We start from the raw sequence: 21,525 nt of genomic DNA, 5'->3' as shown, positions 1-21,525 counted from the left end.
TCATACGAAGCCCAAGAACATCCAAGAACACTGTGTCTTTCCTGGAACAGTATAAACGTGGGTTTAGCTGCTCTGTTGTTCTTTGAAGTGAGATGCAATGCTCTCCTAGCATGAGTCTCTTTATCTGAGAGCTGCTGAGCTCAGGTGGACGCTCACTTCAAAGAGCGCTTCTGCTACAGGCAAATTAAAACACGCCGCCGCACAAGCCAATGTTCTCCAGAACACACTGCGGCCGCTGAAACACAGCACACCGAACTCAGAGGACGTGAAGAAACATGATGCACCAAACGCAAACAAAACACAAGATTTGCAAAAGTTTATTTCATTTTATTTTCTTTTTGTTTCATACAATTTTGTAAAACAGCAATGTTCACATTGTTTCTTCATTCTTTTTATAAAATAGATGTTTATGCTCCGTAAATAGGATTGATTGATCCAATAGCCAACGTAAAAGTTCAATGCGATGCATTTCATACAGATAGAAATGAATACTTCATGGTTTTTCATCAGTTTGATATGAAGGCATGTGTGATAAATCTGATCTTCACTCTGCAAACGATACTAAGTCATTAGTTTAATTAATGCGTCACAGTGTAAATTGTCTGATTAATCCGATTCAATATTAATTTTGCTATCACGTATTTGCCAATATCCTCAAAGTGCTACACAAGGTGACGTCGCCGGAAAGTATAGGAGTAGTTCACCCAAAATTAACATTGTGTCATTATTTAATAACCATATAATGGTTTGAAAAGTCCATATACAACAAAAGCTTCCAATGACCATGTCAATGACCAAAATCCAAAAAGAACAAAACATAAAAACGTAATGTTTCATAAGTAGTCCAGATGCCAGTTACACAAAGCTGTAGTAGAACAATAAATGTTCTGTCAGCTCAATGAATTTAAGTGTGACTTCTCCAGTGAACATTCAGTCATGAAACACGGAGAGTCACTTCTGTGTGATGAAGAGATCATTATGAAACATAAGAAATATACACAGGCAGGAAGAAACGCAGCTTGACAGATGATATCAATGCTATATGAATATATTAAAGTCAATCAAGTGAATTTATTTAGTTAATAATTGATATACTGTACGTTCACACGAAACTTAAAATAAAACATGGAAGTATGGTAATTTTATATTAACTCTAAAGCTTTTAGCTAAATATTGTATCATTAATAAGTAATTAGATATTTTACATGAAAAGCTTTATATTCAATGTCAAATACATTGTGCAATGCATTAAGGATATAATACAAATAATATATAATTAATATCAAATAAATAGCAGCAAAATCCAGGCATCAAAATCTTTAAAACGGCTTTAATTTGGAGCAAGAGAAGTTTGATTGCATCAGATATCTCACTTTGCTCATCAAAGCTACAATTTAAGCCTTCTTTTATCCTTTTAGCCTTCTGGACACCAAACAAACAACAAAACAAAACAAAAAAACAGAGTTTGCTCAACAGTGTAGCTCCAAAAACTGGGTTGGTGCAACAGGCCTCAAATGACGCTATGTACAGTACTATATATGTCAAATCTAACAATAATGTATTCATGTTTATATGACGTGTGCGATATTCCAAGTCCTCTGAAGTCTTATGATAAATGTATATGAGGTTTAAAACTTGAGTTGTTATTGTGCCCAAGTTACGTTGTATGGGGAAAAGCAGAGTAAACATTCTTCTATTGTGTTCCACCAAAAACAAGAGGATGAGTAAATAATGACACGTTTCATTTTTGGTGAACTATCCTTTTCACATTTCAACATTTGATCTGATTCTTTGTTCCTACTGATGTCCGTTAGGGGTCTGTTTTCTAACATTTGTACCAAGACAACTTTTAAAAGGAAACATGATATATATGCATTGAAGAATAAGCAAGTGATTAGACAATGTAGAAATCCTACAGAATCGATCAAGCCGTTTGAACACTGTGGGAGGAATAAAGGAAAAATAAATAAGCTAAATATCCACGATGAGCGACAGAAATGACTCGGAATCGGTCACCATATTCTTCTCTGTTATACGTATTATTTATATACATCTGATATGAGTACATTATGTTGCAGAATATCTGGAGGATCTCACATACATCACTCAGTTTTACTATCAACTCCTTCCATCGATGGAACAGAATGTGCTGGAATTCGGGCCTGGGATTTTAAATTATTGTTCCATTTTAATTGTTTCTTGAGAGTAGATTCTATATTACAATATGCATGTATCACACTCGATACAGCATCGCACAAATTATCAAGAAGAGAAGAGCTGAGGAAAAAATACAGGTAAAAATCATCGGTATTTAGCAAAATACAGTAATTTTCTCTTCATCTAATATATACCCTACTTTGCAAGAGAGTGTTAAAATTACACAGAATTTGAATAACACATATACAATGAGCTTTCACCAAAGAAACATCGAGTCACATGAAGTTATTCTGGTCGATACATAATTCACCATAAAAACACAAAAATGCTTCATTTTTTTTTTCTCTTGTTTTTGCTTTTGTTTTCGACACTGTTAGGTTGACCTCACGGAGGCCTGTGATTGGTCGAGCTGCCGCGGGGGGGCAGCGGGTGAAGACTCTTAGCACCTACACCTCTTCATGGGAACGTTTATAGGTTTCCCACATGGAAAACCGTCATGGATGTATTTCAACTACCTATGAACTGCCAGTAAATGCCACGTTCAGAGATGAGACTGTCCAGTACCGTACATCTGTATTGCAGTTTTGATGTTTAACATGCTTGTATTGCAATTTACTCTAGCCGTCTTTGTTGACTCTCTTTATTGGATGAAGTTTATTAAATATGCAAATGTCAAAGTCTCCTGATCATCTCAGATCGTAACGTCAAGTTCAGATACATAACGAGAAAGGTGAATATGAGCATGTTTTGAAATGAAGGTGTTGAAATATTACGCACATTATCAATCGAATCACTTTCAGCTTCTAGCGATCACATAGATCACAAGATTTATGCATGATACAATGGGTAAAAAAAAAAAAAAAAATTCAAACATTAACTTTTCATTAGGTCGATTCGACCACAAATTAACGTTGGGTAACACTTTACTTTGATGGTCCACTACATGTCAACTTATTCTATTTACCCGAACCCTAACCTACCAGTCTACTAATACTCCAATGACTGCTAGTTCACATGTAGTTGCAAAGTTGCTTATAGTTAGTAGAATCTTAAGTGGACTATCGAAATTTGTCAGCGCTTACTAACCCTCATGTTGTTCCAAACTGGTATAATTATACTTTTCTTTTTCTGTGAAAACCTAAATGACATTTTAGCCAGAATATCTGAGCTACTCTTCTCCATGCAACGAAAGCGTTTGTGATTTATATTTCCAAACACATGTTTTTCTCTTAAATAAAGGCACTGTAAAAGTAGTCCATATGGCGAGTACATTATACTGAGTTTTCTGAATCTACAAGATAGCTACAGTGTGTGTGAGACAAATTTTAGAAGTTAATCTTGGACTACTTTTATGGTGCTTTTTATCCTTTTCTTTTTAAAGCTCTCATCAGCTTTCATTGTATGGAAAAAAAAGTGCAGCTTGAACATTTTGCTTAACATCTCATAGGCCTATTGTGTGTCAGGGAAGACAAAATATCACAGGTTTTGAAACTATATGTGGGTGATTTTCAGTTTGGGTAAATAAACCTGACAACAACAAGAGTGGAAGATGGAATGATAATAATAATAAAAATAATAATAATAAATAAAACACCCAGATGTTTTCTGATTTAATGTTTTGACGAAGGCCACACCATCTATAAACTCTGTACTTCCACAAGTTGGCATAGCAGATGCTGATGGCAAAAGCCAATATAGTCGTAGCTGAATAGACACGTGGCGAGAGACATTCTCACTCATGTGTGTCTTAAACCGGTTTCCTTCATGAGCTCTTCATACATGGCAAGCTGTGCATTTTGTGTTGAGTCCTCTGTACGTATCATGTGAGTATTCTGGATACGAAGGCTGTGATTCTCAGGAATAACTCATTTAACAAACGTGTCACTCGCTCTCTTGTCTGTAGGGCAAGCTGCGTTTCAAGTGTCTAAATCCATTTGGACGACAGATCTTTGGCAACTCTTGTGTTTATCCGTCATTACCATTAGATCTCGCTGTGTAAAAAAAGAAACATCTGCCGGCAATGTATGAAGCACAAATAAATCAAAATGGCTCCAAGTCTTGCTCAAAACTGCCGTACAGAGTTGTTACTCGTTTGTCAATTCGTTTGGGTGACTCGAATGAAATCAACCCTGTTTGTTTGTGCATTTCCGTGAGCAAAGGATGATCGTCTGCACTCTCTAAACTCGCAGTCTAAGGGTTTTCTACTAATCTAGCAGGTCACATGACTGCTGCGGTATTAAACTAAACCGTTCCTACGGTCTGACGCATACCTGTAATGTACATCGCATTCACAGAGACGTTTGTTTTGCACCCCCACAATAACTCTTTGAAATTAACTTGATGTGCTATAAATGATACTCTAAGAAAACTACTCCCATTCGCGTCTGTTCGTTTATTGCCATGCTCAAAAAAAGCCTCGTTTCCACATTTTCACTCGGTTCCAATGAGAAACACGTTTTCGTTTGATCGGGGGAGGGGGTGGGGGATGGGGGGCTCCTTCGAGTCTTTCGAGTGCCGTTTGTAAACATCAGACTCGGTTAGTTTGGCTAGACGTGGTTCGTTCTCACAGGAAGGATACGGATCGGCCTCCCTCTCGCAATGGCATTGTGGGATACATTGGTTTGAGGATGTGGTCACTAACTGGTTTGCTGCTACTGCCACCGTTCTGACTGGCCATGTGGTGTCGGATGTCTCTGCGGTTGATGGTGAATGCCGTGATCATCTCGGAGCCGTAGTCCCTGCTCTCCGGCACGGCTCCGGGGACGTGCCTCAGTTGGCCGTCGCCCAGGCAAGTCATGGAAACACGGGCGTCGTTGCGGTGCTGCGGCTCATGTTGTCCTGTCCTGGCAGGCGACGGGCGTTGAAGGAGTGCATGTTGATCACTGCGTCTGTCTTCAGCGAGGCTGGCGGCGGGGGCTGGCGGGGGGACTTGAGTTTCACCCGTCTCTCGCACGTGAACGACAGTCTGATCTCGTCCGTCACCGCACTGCAGAAAGACCTCTTGATGGAAAAAAAGGGACATGGTGGGGTGGGAAGGATAACAAGAAAAGAGGAAGTAAGTATGTTCACGTTCATTAGCTGAGGAAGACATTTTGGTGCTAACTGTAGGGACGGAAGCTAGGAGTAACCGAGTGTGTCGGCAAATTAAAAATATTCAAAAAGTCTCATGCCACCAAGGTTTCACCAAGGCTGCTTTTTTTTCAGAAATACAGTAAAAACTGGAATATTCTGAACTATTATTAGAATTTTTTAAAGCGGTCCTAAAATGCCCTTTTCACAAGATGTACAGTCAAATAAGTATCTGATGTCCCCAGTGTGTGCAAAGTTTCAGCTCAAAATACCCCACTCACATTTTTTATAGCATGTTAAAATTGCCACTTTTTGAGGGTGAGCGAAAACGCACTGTTTTTGTGTATGTCCCTTTAAATGCAAATGAGCTGCTGATCCCGGCACAGGGGGTGGAGCTTCAAGCTTTAGTTGATGGATTTATGAAGCTGATGTGGAGTTAACTGTCTTCTAGTCATTGATTAGCATATTCTGTCATGATAATCTATAAATCGCGTTCCCGGGGGCGGGGTTTATGTAAATTTTGATGTCACTAACCCATGAAGAAGATAATTGTAGTCCCTACCAGCCGTTTGTTGTAGTCCCTAAAAACTGATTTCTGTGAGAGAAAATATCTCCCTTTGCTTTGAACTTTGAGCGTTTTTAACTTTGCAGATGTTGTTTATGCTCAAACAGCAATTCACACTAACTAAAGTTAGAAAAGTGAAATCCTAGTCAACCACCCCTTTAAATTAACTGTGATTAAATTAAAAATTAAATTTTCAATGTGAATATATTTTAAAATGTTATTTATTCCTGTGATCAAAGCTGAATTTTCGGCATCATTACTACCGTCTTCAGTGTCACGTGATCCGTCAGAAATATATTTATATATAGTTTTTCCCCAAAAAAAAAGCACCGCAAACTTTTTAACTGTTGTGTATACAATAAAACAGATCTTAGCAAAGCAATAGTTTGATATGTTTGCCTTTTTATGTCTTTCAGTGTTCAATGTGTTTTCTTTTTTTTGACAAGCAAAATTATATTACTTCTAAACAAGACCAAAACCAATCCTTAAAATAACTTCCAACATGTGTGGAAGAATAACACAATGTTCCAGTTCAGTAAGGAACATAATTCATTTTGAGGTGGGATGTGATAAAAATATTCTCATTTTAGAGCGTGCTTTTACACTCAAATACATGATCAAAGTGGTTTAAATGTCAACCTCCAGCACTGGCATCTTATCTGTGAGATGTGTCTACATAAAAAGAAAGTGATTTGCGATTTGCTTGCTATGCTTTTTGATGTTCGATCGGTTATTCATCTCTTCTCTCAAATAGCAGATCCATTCTGTGATGTTATCAGGTGTGAATGAACGCTCCGCTTTAGTCAGCGTGCTGAACGTCTTCATCTCAGCATGTCTAAAATCTGCTCTCGTACGTGTAGCGGTACAAGGCCTCGCTAGGCATGCGCTAGGCTCCTCTGGGTGATTGCTCTGGTGTTCTGGGAGGTTGTGTAGGCCATTGCGTGATGTTCAGTCCTGCGTGATTGATAGAGCATTGCAGTTTCAAGCCGGATCAAGTCTTAACCCCTGTCGCATTCGGGTCTGTTTTGACTCGGAAAAGGTAGATACAAATGTTTAAAAAATTCCATTGTTTATATTGGTAATTCTCACATTATATGTTCTTATTTCAGATAATGATATATTCAGATAAAAATTTCTCATAAATATTGATTTAAAAAAAATATATTTGTCTTGCATCACTCTTGTAAAATTTTAACATTTAAATACATTCTACATTTTTAATAATAAAAAGTAGTACATTTAATAATAGCATGGTAAAAACACAGTAACGTGCACAGTAACGTTCAAAAATGCACATTCATTCATTAATGAAAAGTACTGATCAGATGTCAAAATATGGGCTGCCCCTGACTGAAGATATTTCTAGTCAGCTAGTAGTCTAGTTCGACTAATCGCAAGTTTATATTAATCTAGTTACTTAAATATATAGTATATATATAGGTGCCTATTCCGCACTCGGGTGCACGCATAAAATTTGTCGCAAATCACTGGCAAAAGTTATGAATGTGTTGAAAAAAAAATGGGAAAGAGACATTTTTAATATTTATTAATAAACTGGTGTTTTCTGAGTCAGTGTTGGCTGCAAAGATGAAGTTGACGCCATCTCCACAGCATAGTGAAATATTAAGTCATGACTGTTTAAAAGCTTACGTTCCACCAGGTCCAAACGGACACAGGAATGCAAAAAGTATATACATTACATTGTACATTACAAGGGTCATCCTAAAAATCCTGTGCGCACAAAAACCTTGCACTGAGTCTGATGCGTATTAATCTGTTGCGGAAAAAACACTGTCTTCAAGCAGTGAGGATGATTTTGTTGTCCTCTCTCTTCTTAAAAAGAGAAAAGGAAATAGGAAATTTTGGGTCCTGATATTGCGTAGAGAGGAAGGAGACTTCGCTGCGGGATTATCCCGAGAGATTCAAAGTTTACTTCAGGATTTCAGTGGCTCAGTTTGATGCTTTGCTAGCGATACTGGAGCCACATATTAAAAACAAGACCAGCAATTTCCATGAACCAATTGATCCTGAACAGGAGTTTGGTGTTTGCTTGTACGGTGGCTCTGAATTTTCAAAACACCTTTCAAAATGTTTGCTACGGATGCGAAAAACGCAGAAAACTGAACACGATCACATTTTTTTTTTTTGACAGACAAAACGTGAGGTCGTATTTATTTTTTAACGTGTGAAAATTTCTGACTCAGTGTTCAGAGAACACAAGTAACATTAGTCAATGACATTATAGTTCCCACTTCCAGTCCATCTCACCTGTTCGCGCTCTGAAGTTTTCCTCAGTTTGTAGACGAACTCTCCTATGGCCACGAACACGGACAGCACCAGCCCGGATGCCAACACGATGAAGATGCCGCCCAGGTTCTGGATGCCCATGGGACCCGTCTCATAGCGCTCGTCCTCCAGACAGTTGCTGTCGCTCCACCACTTCTCCTTCAGCATGTGCAGACGGCCATCTTCCAGGATACCCAGGATAGCGATCGTGATTTTATCCCTGTACGGCGAGCCTGGAAGAAAGTCATTCATGAATCAGAATCTTCATTGGAATATTAAGCACTGAGAAAACTGCAATTAAACAAGAATGCTTTAACATTCTGACACCAACTCCATGCTTGAAAGGAGAGGCGTTTCAATAATGCGTTAAATACACACACACACACACACACACACACACACACACACACACACACACACACACACACACACACACACACACACACACACACACACAGTGTAACCCACTCTATTTCACGCTCAGTTTTTAATGAATACTGTGTAAAGTTCCAGTCACGCTAGGCTTTAGGCATGTAAAATTACTTCAACACTGCAAACTGTGCAGCTTTTAAGAGGTCAGTATGTGATATTTACATCATCTATTGATCAAATGTCTTGCTTTGCATATTCACAGGTCAGATCCACCAAACTTCAATTCTGATTCACATGCATATCAGTGAAGGCTGCTAGAACTTCACTTAGACAATGTAAAAGATGTGACAACAATCCAGTCATTTATAACAAACTTGAATGAAGTTCAATCCTGAAATTAAATGTCATTAGGTTCAGAAACATAAGGATGTCCCGTAGAGGTTTTGTCAGATTTCAGGGTTTAAATTTGTCCCCAAAATATGTCTATAGGTATATTTCTCCTTAAATATAAATCAAACTACACAAATGAATTCGTCCACCAAGAGATGTATTCCTAATCGTGTAGGCTAAGTAGTAGTGTCACGGTCAAAGGTCAGCATACATTAGCAGGTAACACTTTATAATAACTGCACGCTATTAATCATGAGTTAAGCATTAGTAAACAGTTAATTCATAATTTATAAAGCATTAATAAGCAGTTTATACATACAGCTATAAATGCTTTATTCTTGCTTTAAAAGCATAGCTATAATGTGTTTAATAATTGTATTTTCACACTTTATTAATTATAAATGTATCATTTCTAAATGAAGTATCGCATTATTTAGACACCAGTTATTTAGGGGTTGTCAGTGGTTCATAAGATCACTTAGAAAGTGTGAGTAAATGATTAATAAACTATTTAAATGTCCATTCATACATCTTATTATTCAGACATATATTAATAGTTACTTAGTGTGTTACTAAATGCTTTATTAACATGAATTTCTACTGTAATTCATGGTTAATTCAGGTAGTTATAAAGCATTTAGTAGTGGTCAGTTAACTATTTCTGTGAGCTCATGTAAAGTGAGGACTAGTTATGGAGATTTAAAGGCAGTTTATATTTCTATGTGCTGTATTACTGTGTTGTGTTTGTTTATTTTTTCTGTTTAGAAGACAAATGAGCCTTTAAATCTCCTCTGTAAATGCTTTACAAGGCATAACTAGTCCTCACTTTAGATGAGCTCACAGAAATAGTTAACTCACCACTTCTAAATGCTTTATAACTACATGAATTTACTACATTTACGTACACTTTCTAAGTGATCGTATGAATCACTGACAACTCCTAAATAACTGGTTTGTAAATAATGCTATACTTCATTTAGAAATTATAAATTGATCATTAATAAAGTATGAAAATACACGTATTAAACACATTATAGAAATGCTTTTAAAACAAGAATAAAGCATTTATAGCTGTATTTATAAACCGCATTATGAATAAGCATTATGAATGCTTTATAAATGATGAATTAACTGTTTACTCATGTTTAGTTAATGATTAATAGCGTGCAGTTATTATAAAGTGTTACCCATTAGCATATGACAAGCGCTTATCTCGCGGCTCATCCGCATTCAGAATCACAACCGTTCGTATGGTTTTACCTTTCGGGGTGCCGATGCCGTAACCTTTACTGTCGATGATGCCGCCGACCTGCGTGAGGTTGCAGTTTCTGCGCGTCACGTACTCGATGGTGGTGGACTCCATGAGCAGAGCGTAGTCGGACTTTAACACTCGCTGAATCCCGTCTTCAATGGACTTGACGAACGATGTGCTCTGTCTGCTGCTCATGAAAGCCCACATCTTCTCAAATGTAGACACTCGGGATTTCTGGAAGAGAGAAGCATCTTTTATCGGCGTGTTTTTGTATTTTTGGAAATCACTCTGGGTTGCTGGTCAGTACAATATATTCACACGACACTATTGCATTCAATAGTGATGATATAGCCGTTGAACTCATTTCATTATTGGATGAACTTTCCACAGTTATCGAAGTGAATCAACACTGAACTGACTTGAGCTGAATAATGGCACTATTGTCTTTTTAGAGCTGCTTTAGAGCAAACATTTAATTTGTCTCATATTTGATTAAGTTTGCACTGTTTTATTACTGTGAAGCTGCTTCGAAATTATTTATTATAAAAACAATTGTATAAAGCATTGTAGCCTATGGAAGTTTTTTGTCCCCACAGAATATTTTAAAAGATAATAGTGACTTTTTATCTTACAATTGCGACTTAATATCACTTAATTCACCATTCGCAGGGAGCTTAATTGACAGGTGATCTGACCAATCATACTTCGCCATCCGCCATTTTGTCGGACAGAGCAGTCAGGAGAGTTAGTGGATTAACACGGGAGGATTTGAGCTTGAGAAGCGGAGTGTACTGACGTCTTTCCGCGGTTAAAACAACATTGGATGATATACATGAACTAGAAGGAAGAGATGATCGGTTCATGAGCAGCTTTAACTGATGCTCAGCGATCTGACACGCACATTAAAGAGCCACAAAAAGGTATTTATTGTTTAAATTTCTTTAAAAAATGACCAAATTTGAAAGGTGAGACTTTGTTTAATATCAAAAGTAACCGAAAAATCAGCTGGTCTGTCCTGTCTGTCAGTGTGTTGTCAGTCTCCTCTCTGCTCCGCGATGTGTTTTTCACGGCGTGAGAACATGGTGTGTGTGTGTGAGAGCGGCGTAGCTTGTCGGACATAGCGACAGTAACTAAGGGGGGCGAACATTCAATTGCAACTTTATATCATGCAAATATAAAACATTGTATTGTAGCCTATGGAAAGCTTGTTTCCACCACAGAATAAAACATTTTAAAAGACAATTGTGACTTTTTATCTCAAAATTGCGACTTTATATCTCCCACTTGTGAATATATCACACAATTCCAAGATAAAATGTCAGAATTGCGAGATAATTTTTTTTATTATTATTATACTATTATTAGTTTATTTTTATTCTGTGGCGGAAACAAGCTTCCATAGTACCCCATCTAAACCTAACCAATAATGTTAAAAATAGCAAACATGATCAAAATTGCTAAAGAAACCATGTCATTTTAGCTTCTAGTCATTCTAGTAATTTTACGGTTTTCACGTACCTTCGCATCACGAGTGCAGTGCTGTGTCAGCTGAGCGACTGAGCAAGTTTACTACATTAGAAAAGCCACACATATAAGCTGGCTATGAGATGCTAACATCAATATGTATTATTTTACAAAAAAATCCCTATAGTAAAAGTGTTTTGAGGTCATAACATAATATTGTGCATCAAAAAAAGTATTTAATTGTTGATAATTTGCTAGTTAATAGAATACAATTCGCTAGTTTTTACTGTTACAAGTGTTCATTTCAGCTGGGAACTGTTGAGAATTGTACAGGTATGTTTTTGGAGTTGGTGTTGATGTGTACAGTGTTGTGTGACAGATCCAGGCTAATATCTGAAAGGATGACGCTACACAACGAGAGATCCATGCCCTTGATCAAGACATTTAACCTCAGGATACTTCAGGACTGAACTTTTAATACATGTACTATGTATTGCTTTGGATAAAATGCTCGCTGATCAAGCAGAAACAATTACCCCTGTGCTTATTTTGTGCAAAACAACCAACGCTTGCAAAACTGAATCTGCATGCTAATTTTAATCCACAATGCATACAATTGCATACTTATGTTCTTTCATAAGCATAACTGAAATGTTTGTATTCAACCTCCCTATGCAACACACTTATTTTGTACACCATTACACATTTACTCATGTGTTTCGCTGTATAGCAGAACAGAAGCTGTTGTAGGTCCAGCTGACAGCAACACACTAGACATCCAGGAGATTTTCCTGGTCCTGAGTCTCGTCTCCATTACAGTGACACTCTCCGGCTTCACACTGCGGTGTGCGGGTGTTGGCGCTCTTCTCTTAACCTTGAGCACCTGCTATTGTTCCTCCCCCTTCAAACGCTATTTTCCCTGGTGTCTCTCAATATAATTGAAAGTGGCTGGGAATTGGCTTCAACGATGGACTGCACAAGAATGAATAAGCGACTGGAGTGATCCAGCTGACACTTCCTAGATTAAACAGTCACTGTGTACACTGGATTATGGCAGTTATTATCCTGCTTTCTCCACAGCTGTGCTCGTTTTACTGTACGCGGACGCTAGCCTGGCTGGATACTTGTCATTACAAACTGACAATTATATTTGTGGAAATAATATGTGAAGCTTTATGCAAAAATACATTTTCAAAACAACATGCATGGTTATTTTGCATTATTTATTTATTTATTTTTAAATCCAAGTTTGTGTAAAAAAAAAGCATTTTGGTGGTTGGTTAAATGTAAAGTCTAGAAAATGTGGTTTATTTCTTTACACTGGTCAGGTCGAGCACGTTGCATTGTGGGATACGAGGGTGCAAAAGAGGCTCATTGGAAATATGTGATCTAAACATACGTCGGTCCAGGTTCATTTCACTGCACTTCTCATGTGGCATGTACACTAGAGGAATTATAAAGAGCCACGTTTCTATTACAGATTTGCGCTAAACTTTTGCGATATTTTCTAAACGTCGATAAAAAACTATTGCGCAATGACGTCTTTTCCATTAACTGATGTTATGTGACTAAAGCATATTTTTTTCCTTTCAGGAGAAGTCATTTGTAAAATCATGGTATATTTACCTATACACACATACCACGTGTGGTATAAATATAAATATTTAGTTATTATTAGTTTTGCAGTTTGGCAGAAATGTAGCCTGGGTTAGGTTTCTTCGTCACAAAACGTACTAGTGGATTTAGAAGTGGAACCGTGTGTGTGTGTATGTGTGTGTGTGTGTGTGTGTGTGTGTGTGTGTGTGTGTGTGTGTGTCTCAAGATAATGAAACTTTAACATCACGATTAGCACTCGGTTTAAATGGCATTTCATGGTTTTTTAAAGGAGGTCACGTAAGAAACCGTGGCTAATCACGGATAATTGTTGGCTCAATTCCATGAAACATTTAAAGTGACCCAAGAAAATGAACAAGTGTGAGCGCTCTTTGTTAAATTAACATTTGTGGTTCCAGGTCCACAGCTGAAGGTTCAGAAAACCAGCAGAACTGAAGGTGTTCAGCAGCGACAGCTTGCTAGTTTAATTGCTAACACCTGTTTTTGTAATCTTCATTCTAATGCTGGAATAATATACTTCAGGACACAGAAATGACACATAATCAAAGGAACTGTGCACACTAAATGTCAAAGGAAGGCTATGGAAGTGTAAAGATCAAGCGTAGCGTTAGTTCCGGCAGGTCGCGTTAGTCAAGCTTGCATCAGTGACTCTCAGGCCCTGTTTACACGAGAACGCTCGCGGGTGAAAACATAAAAATATTTTATCGGATGTGCCTTTCGTTTACACGGCGACGGCGTTTTTGGGGCTTAAAAACACAAAAAAGTGAAACCCTCCTCCAGAGTGGAAATCTTAAAAACGCTCCACCGTCGCGTTCCCGTCTAAAGGGTAAAAACGGTAAAAACGCAAAAGTCTGCTAGACAGTGAAGGCGTCGCGTACGTGTTTACGTCACAGGCATGCACCAGTACAGGAAAATGACAAAACATTATCAAACTAAAATATAGCATTAATTTCCAAACTAAAATATAGCATTAATTTCATTGACAAAAATAAAATAAAAAAATTTGTCATTTTTGAGCGTCACGTGAAGAGCGCCGAGGGTTAAAGCAGCAGCTTTACCGTATTAAACATGAGAAACTGTGTCAGCGTCTCTTTCACTTTCAGTGCTCCACATCGCCACCTAGCCGTCTGGAGTGCACACTACATCCAATTTCACACACTTTTTCGTCACCATATGCACGCAGATTTCCCCCCATAACGCTCGTCTAAACGCAGAATAAAAAACGCCACTTTTGCGTTTTCTCTTCAGATCGTTTCCATGTAAACGTAGCCTAAGCTGATCCACATCTACCTATAGGAATACGACACCTATCACTGTATACATATATAAGCTCATCAGTATTATCAGCAGCTATCGCGTTTCTCAGGAGCGGATTACCCCTCTCCCTCCCCAGCTCCTCCTGTCCAGTCAGGATGACATTCTGATTCCCCTTAATTCTCGAATTATGTTGTACTTTAAAATCTTGAATACAAATTAAATTAGCATGCATTCATGTTGGTTCTGTTCTGTTTACCCCACGGGGGGTTATTGCTGCTCTTATCTATGCTAGACTACATGGATGCGCAGGGAGTTCTCCGCCAATCATAACTGTATGCTAATTGTCAATCATATTTGACGATAGTGGTCCTGACAGAAATGAGATAGCAATTTTGAACTCAAACACAAATCAAAACCGAAAATGCTAATGTATGTTTTGGAACACGGTTATTTATAGAAATCTAAAATATTACGACATCAGCAGAAACCTCGAAACCATGAAAGCAGGCTATATTCTGAAACAATGTATGAATATGCAATCACTGTTTTAAAGATTGATTTCGTGTCACTCAGAAACCTGGTATATTTTCTCTGCTCGGCACGGCAGCATCTGAGAGCCAAAACTCAAAGCTGTGAAGAAGTAAAACTCCTGCAGGCGAAAGTTGAAACTTTGGAATAATAATAAAAAATAAAAAAATCATTATGAAGGAACACTTCAAACATGGAAGAGAAGTGACAGCACAGGAGAATTTGCTTTTACAGTGGGAATTAAGATCTAACTGGAAAAGCTTAAAAATTTCTTCTGTGAAATTGTATTGATTTTCTCTCTCTATCTCTCTCTCTCTCTCTCTCTCTCTCTCTCTCTCTCTCTCTCTCTCTCTCTCTCAAGAATAGAAAAGTTCTTCCATCTTTTGAAAAGTTAGCTGAGGCTGTCTTTCAAACACATCTTCTGTTAACATTCAGCAGTGGTTCTCAGGCTATCATGGGATAACCAGCACGTCTCGTCACTGGTAAACGTCCGCATAATGGTTCCCGAGGGTTGTACCTTGAAGAAGGACATGGTGGCTCCATCTTTGACCACGCCGAACTCTATCTTGGTCTGTTTGGCCAGATCGTCGGCCGAGTCCACGGGCGAGTCCATCCTCTCCACGGTGAGGAACGCTGCCAGGTTTGCTGTGTAGGAGGAGATGATGATGAGGGTGAAGAACCACCAGATTCCTCCGATGATTCGAGTCGAGAGCGCTTTAGGCATCAGCTCTGAACCTGAACACAAATGCGTCATCAACTGATTACATAACAATACATCAAGATGTTTTGGTTACATTTTATGATAATATATGTTTATGAGAATAGGGAATGTGGATCAAATGTGTCAAAGGTCCTGTACTGTACATTGCATGTAGTCTCTCAATTAATGAGGTGATACAAGCTTTTTTTAAAAAGCAATGATGCACTATATTGATCAAAAGTTAGTAAGTCTTTTGTACTGTTGCAAAATAAAAAAATAAAAAAATAAATAATGCTGTTACTAATGCATTTATATTAATCCTACATACACACACACACATATATATAAATACTGTATTATGTTTTCCAGAATTTAAAGCATCATAACTTTTTCAAATGATCATATTAGATTGATTTCTGAAGGATCATGTGACACTGAAGACTAAAGTAATGATGTAATAATAAATTGTAATAATATTTCACAATGTTATGATTTTTTTACAGCTTTGGTGAGCATAAGAGACTTATTTAAAATAAAAAAAATAATCTTATCAACCTCAAAATGTTGACCAGTACTAATTAAATAAATTAATAAGATATTTATATATTTTTTAAAAACTATATAATTATAAAAGATTTACAAAAATACTGTTCAAAATTTTACTAAAATAATCTATATTTTCTTTTTTTGGACAAACCTTTATCCCTCTAAACTATCAGTTCATTCTGCAGCTCATCTCAAACACACAGAGACTCAAACCAAACACACAGAGATGATGGACAAACAGAGATTCCTTCAGGGTGGGAGCCAGCGGACACACACACACACACACAATCACACGCACGCACGCACACACACAGCCACCCACACACACACATACGCACGCACGCACTCACACACATACGCATGCACACATACACGCACGCGCACACACACAGCCACACACACACATCGGGTTACACACACACACTCTCGTACGTTTCCGAGGAGCGGACAAAATGTCCTCACTTTACTTTCTTTGTCTGATGGTCTAAAACTCAAACCGTTCCTCATAAAGATAGTTGTACTAGCGCACACACACACACACACACACACACACACACACACACACACACACACACACACACGCACAGAGTTCACCTTCACTAAGCTCTGCATTGGCTAAAATACAAATTTAGTTGACAAGCTTTTTTTATTTTTTTATTTAAATAAAATAATTTTTGCCTCAACACACAGAATGAAATCTGCTCTCGTGGGTCTTTGCTTTGTGGCCTTGCTTTCCGGATGTTCCTTTATCATGTTTCGGTGTGAAGCTATTAAAGAAACGCTGATGTCACGGCAAACAACCAGCTGAAGATCCCCGGCATTACGCCGGAGCTCAACATCTGCTTATCGCTGAGTGAAAGTAGCGGCGGCGAAGTTGCTAAACTGTGTCCGTCTGTGGGCTATTCTCCACGGGTTTGCTTCAGAGTCACATTAATGATGATGACCTGCTTTTCCCCGTCCTGCTATTTCCTTCTCCAGCAGCGAAACACATCGGCCCGGTCGAACTCAAAGCAGGTCCCGATGAGAATAATTACCAGCACTTAACATTCCCACCTTCTCCCGGAGAAGAGGAGCGTCACGAGCGGCTCAGCGCCAGAGGCGATGTTCAGTATTCAGCATGATACTGCCACTCTCCACTGAAGCAATAATGTTTTAAACAACAGCATGGAGAAGAAATAAAGAAATGTGCAAGATTAGGGGAAGTGAGCAAACTGATGAAGCACAGCAGTGAGGCAGTGGTAAACAGAAGCAGTGGAAGGTAAAGCTAGTTTAGCTGGTCATCCGTAGCTAGCCGACCGCTGTACGCAGGGTTTGGGACTTGCAAAAACACATCATTTTTCATGTAATAATCTGCATTTTGCACAATGAAACATCCGCTTTTGTTGAGCGGGCGATGTGTAACCTGAATCATTTTTGGACAGACATGAAAAATGTGCTTCTGCTTTCCTCAGTTGAGCTGAACCGCTGTGCGCTAGCGTGAAGGAGCTTCCCGCCGACAGGAACTGATGTCAGACAAAACATGACAACCAAGAGCAGAATTAAGACACACTCTGTCTGCTGCTCTCTGACATCTGGACACATGTATGTTGTACACATGCCAATTTTATATTTAGCCAATTTAGTTTTATTTGTTCTCATTGTTTCTGCTGTCTTATTCTAGATTCAATAATACTGGATTACGTTTTTGGATTATCCTTCCCAGATGATCATTTTATTGATGTGCATTTGTGTTTAACATCAATAAAATCCTAAAAAATGATAGTTTCTGATGTCTTGAGTTTAATTAATAAGTCTCTATTTTCTTTTCATTTAATCTCTTTGCTGTCTAGAAGAAACAGTTTTGTGAAAAAAAAAAATTTGATAAATATTAAGAAAATTATGAATATGTAGCACTGTGTTTCGTACATGTGAAATATTAACTACTGAATTTGTAAAAAAAAAAATTACAGATTAGTTTTATGTTATGTTGTAGTGAAAAAACCTATACCAAAATTGATTTAAAATATTTATTTCATACTAAGCATACTACAAATCCATTAACATATTTACTAGCATATCGCTTGAGACTGATATAAATATTATAATTCAACTATATTTGGAGTACTTCTTTATTGTACTATGCACATTTCTTAATAGTAAGCCTATATGTGTTTTAACATCACTATTAGTAAGGATAGTATTATCTCTGTATAATATCTGTGAATGTCTTCAAGTGCAAGTTTTTTTAAATTGTGCTTAAAGTAAACTTGTAATAGTTTCAGTCAGTGTATCTTTAGTTGGATAACTAAAGTGCATTAAGTGCAAAATTAGTTGTTCCCATTTAGAAATACTATAACTTTAAGAATACCAATTTAGTATATCAACAATACAAACGTTCAGGTTATTTATATTAATTAGGCTACATAAATATGTAAATGTATTAGTAGTATAGCAAAATACATGTATTTCCAGTACATTTTGGTATATTTGGTTTTTGATAACACATCAGTTTAGGGTCCAACTCTCACTATTAACTAGTTGCATATTATCATGCATATTACTGGGATAATGGCTGTTTATTAGTAATTATAAAGCACATAATAATGCCTTATTATGCATGAACATATTACTTAACTTACAACTACCTTATTGACTATTAATAAGCAGTAATTATGAGTTTATTGAGGCAAAAGTCATAGATAATAGTTAGATAATAGTGCGAATTGGACCCTGAACTAAAGTGTGATCTTGTTTTTCACTAGTTGTGCCGGCTGTCTTATCTGACTGCAATAAAACTGAACTAAAGTTTTATAAGACGGCAACTAAAGTTTTATCTTATTTTTAACACCATCTAATACTAGTTGATGCTTTAACAGTTTTTAGACTCTAAGAAGTGCTGCTAAAGTGTAAATCATCAATCATTCATGCAACCCTAGTGAGTAAACAAACACACACGGTACGTCACATGACTTTGAGAGTCAAGAGAAAACTTTGATTGGCTCCAGACAACCTCTACATGAAGTGTGTGTTTCAAACCTATACATGAAGTGTGTGTTTCAAACCACTACATGAAGTGTGTGTTTCAGACCGACAGGTATCGCGTGCGTATCATATCAGTGGAGATCTCTCGCGTGATGAAAAGTGCAGCAGATTTGCACTCCCCGTGAGTAAAGAATCGCCGTGGGCACAAGAAGAGTCTTTTCTATTTGTCTCCTTACATGAGGTAAAACATTTCATTACTCCCTGGCATGCTTTATTATGCCGTTTGGTTTTGAGGGTATCATTTGCTAATGTGTGCCTGTGAGGGGTGTGAAAACAGCGTCAACCCCTGCGTGTCTTTAATAGCTTCCTCCATCTAATTCTGTGAGGTGGCGCTCAGCACACAGCCAAAGACAATATATAAAATGGCATTAAGGGGAATAATATTAGAGAGAGAGAGAGAGAGAGAGAGAGAGAGGGAGAGAGGGAGAGAGAGAGAGAGAGAGAGAGAGAGAGAGAGAGAGAGAGAGAGAGAGAGAGAGAGAGAGAGAGAGAGATTCCATTAAAAGACTAAAACACTGGAACCACATGATTTTGGTTTTGTTAGCAATTCTTGAAAGTTTGCCGTCTCAATGTATATCCGACAGCGAACTGAAATACTTGTGATGAGACAATGCAATTAAGATCATAAAAAGATGCAGTTGGATTATGCTTGCGTCCAATAAATTGCACATTAATAGAAGAAATAAGAAAGAGAAACATGACAAGATAAATCTCTTAAAAACCCTTGATAATTAATATGTACAGTTATTTTAATCTTCATCATTAGTGTCCAAAAGTTATGTCACGAGGGCATTTTTGTTATTAATGACCCTACAAGTATGATTAAACCATCAAAATATGAGGAAAATATTTTATGTTTTAAAAATATTTTAAATGAGGGAAGCACTAAAAGCTTGGTTAGGTATTTATCTGACAACAATATTTGGCACAAAAAAATAAAGAAAGCAGGCAAATCAGGTTTTATTTTACTATGCTTAGAAAAACAAATAGCTGACAGGAAAAAGCAAACACTGACTACAACATAATTATTAATTAATATTTCGTTCTCTTGTTTTTGCATGCTTTCATAATTTATTTGTATGACAGCCTGAACAAAAATTATGTCACACACTTTGATTGGATTATTATCACAAAGAAAACAATCGACTCCAAGCACAACTACGCAATATGCTTTTATTACACACATTTATTCATATTTTAATAAAGGATGTCAATATTTCTAGGTCGGACATCACTTTTGACCACTACTGTATGTGACCCAATGACTTAGACTAGACATGCTCAAAACATCCGTTCAGTTCCCCAGTATCAAGTCTCCTGGTTATTTACTCTCTCTTATTCAAGCACAAAAGTCTGTGATTGTCATAAGCTTCTTCTTGTATGGTCCCCAAGCATAGACACTGTTGAACTACATGAAGCCCCGACTCCTGGAGAATGTAAACCTGGATAATGTTCCGGATGTTAAAACATAAGACCAGAACGATGGTCGATATTACACACTAACTGGCACCAGAGAGCTGAGGAAGTGTGTGTACTTCTGCTGGTTGCAAGCAACAACACATCTTAGAATTGCGACTCTTGGGACTCGGTTGATTCTATTGATGAATCAGATTCAATCAAGTTATTGGTTTGAATCAGTCTAAAGATTCGCTCAGTGAAGAAGAAGCAGTACGTCACTGATTTGCTGATCTGGGGTGTGTTTCCCGTACATCGCCGTAACTCACTGCTTCACTCCTATAGAACAATGTATAGTTTGAGAAATCAACTAGATAGTCACGGCTGTTTCCCCAAACCGCACTGTCGCAAATTGGTCGTTCAACCACGTCACACACGTGTGGAGTAATAACTACTATTAATGAATCTGTTTGCGATCGAATGAATGCTAGATGTTTTGCTATACATTGCGAACATGGCATCTGAGGACTATTTCTAATTTTTCACAGTTATTTTGCTTTATTTCCAGATTCAATCATAGGCTCGTTCTTACACCGTGTCCTGACGCGCGATAAAATGCCTCTTTTCCATGTTAATCAGAGTTTTTGTGCTAACCAGCCGCGACGGCGACACACGGCGATTCTATTCTAGAAACGGTTTCTATTTTTCAGAAATAGACGTCGCGCTGGGACAACAAACACAAAGTGTGGGAATGATAATCTCAGGCACTGTTTATGTGCTTTATAATGTTAAAAGCGTGTCATGTGACTTTGAATATCATTTAGTGCTCCAGGTTTGTAGCTGTAAAAGCAACAATGGATAATTCACCTCAGATATTGAAATTAAACAAATGAAAACAAGAACGTTCAA

At 37.6% G+C, this 21,525-nt stretch overlaps 1 protein-coding gene across 1 annotated transcript in view; it reads right to left on the bottom strand.

The window, feature by feature from the left end:
• Window positions 1-387: 387 nt before the first annotated feature.
• Window positions 388-21,525, bottom strand: part of grik3 (glutamate ionotropic receptor kainate type subunit 3) — a 149,745-nt gene continuing 128,607 nt past the window's right edge. The window contains exons 13-16 of the mRNA XM_079625500.1: window positions 15,472-15,689; window positions 10,100-10,325; window positions 8,060-8,310; window positions 388-5,155 (exon numbers count right to left, since the gene is read on the bottom strand). Coding sequence (XP_079481626.1) covers window positions 4,721-5,155; window positions 8,060-8,310; window positions 10,100-10,325; window positions 15,472-15,689 — 1,130 coding nt within the window. The 3' untranslated portion in view covers window positions 388-4,720. The remainder of the gene's footprint in view (window positions 5,156-8,059; window positions 8,311-10,099; window positions 10,326-15,471; window positions 15,690-21,525) is intronic.

This window comes from Phoxinus phoxinus (genome assembly GCF_949152265.1).
Source record: "Phoxinus phoxinus genome assembly, chromosome: 10".
NCBI lineage: Eukaryota > Metazoa > Chordata > Actinopteri > Cypriniformes > Leuciscidae > Phoxinus > Phoxinus phoxinus.
This window is presented reverse-complemented; position numbering and strand designations above follow the sequence as displayed.